The 4,249-nt window shown below is 39.0% G+C and overlaps 1 protein-coding gene across 1 annotated transcript; it reads left to right on the top strand.

Moving 5' to 3' along the window:
* The first annotated feature begins 607 nt into the window (after positions 1-607).
* On the top strand, positions 608-1,774 carry LOC101547226 (casein kinase II subunit alpha-like). Its single transcript, XM_012932281.2, has one exon. The coding sequence runs from the start codon at positions 608-610 to the stop codon at positions 1,772-1,774; it is 1,167 nt and encodes a 388-aa protein (XP_012787735.1).
* The last annotated feature ends 2,475 nt before the right edge of the window (positions 1,775-4,249 follow it).

Here is a 4,249-nt window from a genome sequence, read left to right as displayed (position 1 = left end):
TTGGATATGATAAAATAATAGATCTCATTGCAACTAAGCGCAGTCCATTTCAACCAGTACTCTAACGCTTGTAATTCATGGAGCAATATAGAACTCTTAAGATTTTCTTTTACTTGTACCTCATTTTACTGACAGAATCTGAGATACAGAAAACAGTAATATTTATAGCCAGTAAGGACTGGGATGTGAGTTCAATGAATATTGTCTCAATCTCGTGTCATTTGCAGTGTATTTCAAGGATATTAGGTTAGAAGTAAGTTATTCTTTCCATCCAAACAATCTGTGTTCATGATTTGGGATATAGGTATAACAAAAGTGCGAGCCGCCATCTGGTCCCTGGGCCTAGTGGCCACATATTTAATCTACCATAGATTGGGGCCATACTCAACAATATATAGAAGGCAAAAGACACTGGGTCAGGGATTGAACTCCACCTCACATCCAGTAGGCACACACAATAACAGAGTATACTTTATATTCTCAGAATCATATGTTAAAGGGTTGTTGATCTTTTTTCATTTTTCTTCTTACAGGGGATAACAAATCTTTCTAAAGACTGTGACTGCCAATTCTTCAAACATCAACTTTATCCAACAATATTTCTGCCATGTATCAACCCTTACCAAGCAGGGCTAGAGTTTATGCAGATGTTAATGCAGAACGACCCAAAGAATACTGGGATTATGCATCCCATGTGGAAGTATGGGGAAATCTAGATGATTATAAATTGGGTAAAAAAATAGGCCATGGAAGCTCATGTGATGTATTTGAAGCTGTCAAAATTGCAACGAATGAAAAAGTTGCTATTAAAGTACTCAAAGGAATTGCAGAGGTGAAAATTAAGCGAGAAATAACAGTTCTGGAGAATTTACGAGGAGGCCCCAACATCATAACTTTGCTAGCCACTGTAAAACGTCCTGAGTCAGAAACAACAGCCTTAGTTTTTGAATATGTAAACAATACCCATTACAAGAAATTATACCGTACCTTAACAGACTTTGAAATACGGTTTTATACCTATGAGCTGCTGAAGGCTTTAGATTACAGTCATAGCATGGGAATTATGCACCGAGATCTCAAACCCGAAAACATCATGATAGATCAAGAGAACAGAAAGCTATGGCTGATTGACTGGGGGTTGGCAGAATTTTATCATCCTGGCAAAGAATACAATACACGAATTGCTTCCCGATGCTTCAAAGCTCCTGAGCTGCTGATTGAATATGACACTTATGATTATAGTATGGATATGTGGAGCCTAGGATGTATCCTGGCAAGCCTGGTCTTTCAGAAAGAACCATTTTTTTATGGTCGTGATAACAAAGATCAATTGCTGAAGATAGTCAACATTATGGGAACAGAGCATTTTTTTGAGTACATTGAAAACCAGAATATCTACTTAGATCCACGTCTCCGTGTATTCTTGGGCACGCACCTCCGTGTTCGATGGGAGCGCTTTATCCACACTGGCAACCAGCACCTTGTCAACCCACTAGCTTTTGATATTCTAGATAAGCTGTTACAATTTGACCCTCATTTAAGGCTTACTGCCAGAGAGGCCATGGAGCACCCTTATTTCAAAATTGTTGTGGGGCGCAAGGGTCTGGTATCTCAGAACTCTAGCAGTACTTCTTCCACCAGTGATAGCAGTGTGCCAGGGACTTCTTCAGCATCAGAGCCTCCACCCCCTACATCTCAGGCTGATCAATTAGTGGTTGACACTCCCACAGTCCCTGAGAATCCTGGTCCGTCTTCAACAGATGCTCAGAAGTAATCACACCTGGTCTCCTGATGCTCAGGTAGAGGTAGGAAAGTCTGCAGTCTTCTTAATATGACCTAAGCCTGGTGACAGAGGGATATAGAGGGTGGTGGTAGAGGGAAGTATTTCAAATGAACTGTCTGAACTGTTTTGTACATGTATGGTAGTTAAGTTATAAAACTAACAAGCTAATCAGATGGTTTTTCCTCCCTACATCTCCAGGTTGATATCTGCAGCAACATTGATTCGTCTATAAAAAAATTCAGCGCAGTGGGATTCGTGTTGACACTGCATGACTGAATCATCATTCTGAGTAACTGTGTAAATCACAGTGCCTTAATAAAAATTAAATTTTGGGGGTCTTCAATCGTTTGTAATTAAATGTGTTATGTGCTTGGAATCATGACCATATTTGTTTCCACTATGGAGGCTTAAAGAAAGGAATAAATCAAGGACTGGAAGTAAGAGATTCCATATTACTGCTATCTGGACTCTAGCAGATAATCTAAGAGTGCCACATCTGAACATTTAATGTAAAGAGGTGGAGGGTGGACTCCATTTTCTTTCTTTAAAGCATATTTATTTCAGTGAAATAAAAACCCTAATTCTTGTCATATTAATGAATCACTTAATTTTAAGTGATTTCTTTTTTAATTGTTTGATTAATTTTTCTTCCTAAGAAAACTTTCTTTTACTAATACCTTTGGGTAAAATACATTCAACAGCAAAGCCCAAAGATCTGTGTCTTTGATCCACTTTGAATTACTTTTAGTGAATGGTGTAAGATACAGATCCAGTTCCTTTGTTTCAAGTGATTATCCAGTTAGGAAAGGGAATTTCACATACAATTGGATCTTGGAGGACTATGCAAGTTCCTTGATCTCTAGTCTGAAATCTAGAACCCAGGCAGTTTGTGGGTGTTTTTCAGTTTCAGTCTAAGGGAATAAGAAACAGTGAAGTCAGTGATTTACGTTCCTGTCTGAGGACAGAAAAAGGTGGATTAAATTTTCAAGGCCAACAGTATGGGAGAAAGGGCAGGAATGCAATTCTTTCTCTGACTGTTATTCTATTTGGACTTCATTGGATTGAACAATATCCAATAGGATTATTGAATTATTGGATTATTCAATCCAATATCCTTTTTTCTTTTGAATATTATAATTTTTATTTATAAACTATAATAATGTAATTATTTTTAAAGCATAGGGTGACTTCAAAATTTTATTTTTATAAAGTTGCTCACAATAATTTATTACACTCAGTATATCAACACCAGTCCCACTACCATTACACCTTCCCATTACCATTATTCCAATTTTCCCCACCACTACCTGAGTCTGCCACAAAGGCAGATGCTGAATAATTTATTTTGTATTGATTGTTGTTAATAATCCTCTAAAAATGATCCAAAATGGTTTCTTTAGAGGAAAGTGTGTGATAATTGTTTTATCTTACCTTGGAACTATTAAGCCCCTGTATAAGAAATCATTAACAGAGTGTTGCAGGTTGAGCCTTGTGTGTTAATATATATTTATACATATGTATACACACATATATCAAGAATGGTTGCCTTCTATTTTGTACCCCATCAAATGTTTTGTGCTACTCTTGGTATATCAGTGGCATAAAGTATGAGATGTCATTTCAAGAATTCTAAAAATTTTAATCGGGTAATAGAGCTGGAGTTAAATTTTTAACTGGATGGTGGTTTTGGGATCCAGAGACATCTCTGCAGCGTGTCATTCTATTACAAGACTTATTTGTGAGTTTCTGGATCATGGTCATTAATAAGCTTATATGGCCGCCAGAGGCAGTTTGTGGGCATGACTACCAGGCTCCCAGAAGCACAGGGAGATGGGGGAAGGGCGCCCATTCCCAACTCCTTGTGAGCCTGGAGGTTTCAGTCATAAAACCTGAATACCTGGGTTTTTCAGCCAATTCATTATCATGTTTGAGGGGCCTGTCCTGAGCTTTTGAAGATTGGCAGTGAGCATGGCAGTGATTGGGTTCTGGGGCTCACGGTTACTGGGGTTTGGTTGGGGTAGGCGGAGGGACTCACATACCGCTCTCTGATGAAGTCAGCCAGGAGCGGGTTGAGTTGAGGTCAATCTCCTTTCAATAAAGCTACCATTTTATTTTCTATTTTTTTTATTAATGAACCACCATGAGGGTACAGTTACAGATTTATATATTTTTGTGCTTGTGTTTCAGTCATACAATGCTCGAGTACCCTTCCCCTCCATCAGTGCCCATTCTCCTCCACCGATGAGCCCGGTATCTCTTCTACCCCCCAATCCCATCCCTCCCACCCCACCCCGCCTCTGTGGCAGGGCATTGCCTTTTGTTTTCTCTCTCTCCTTTTGGGTGTTGTGGTTTGCAATAGAGGTATTGGGTAGCCATTGTGTTCAATCTATAGTGTACTTTCAGCACACATCTCCCGTCCAGAGCGGGTCCTCCAACCACACTTTACTTGTTGTTTCCTTCTCTATC

Source organism: Sorex araneus, chromosome X (assembly GCF_027595985.1).
Source record: "Sorex araneus isolate mSorAra2 chromosome X, mSorAra2.pri, whole genome shotgun sequence".
NCBI classification, from domain to species: Eukaryota; Metazoa; Chordata; class Mammalia; order Eulipotyphla; family Soricidae; genus Sorex; species Sorex araneus.
This window is presented reverse-complemented; position numbering and strand designations above follow the sequence as displayed.

Coding starts and splice junctions, on each gene's coding strand:
- LOC101547226 (XM_012932281.2), top strand. CDS start 608: ATGTATCAACCCTTACCAAGCAGGGCTAGAGTTTATGCAGATGTTAAT.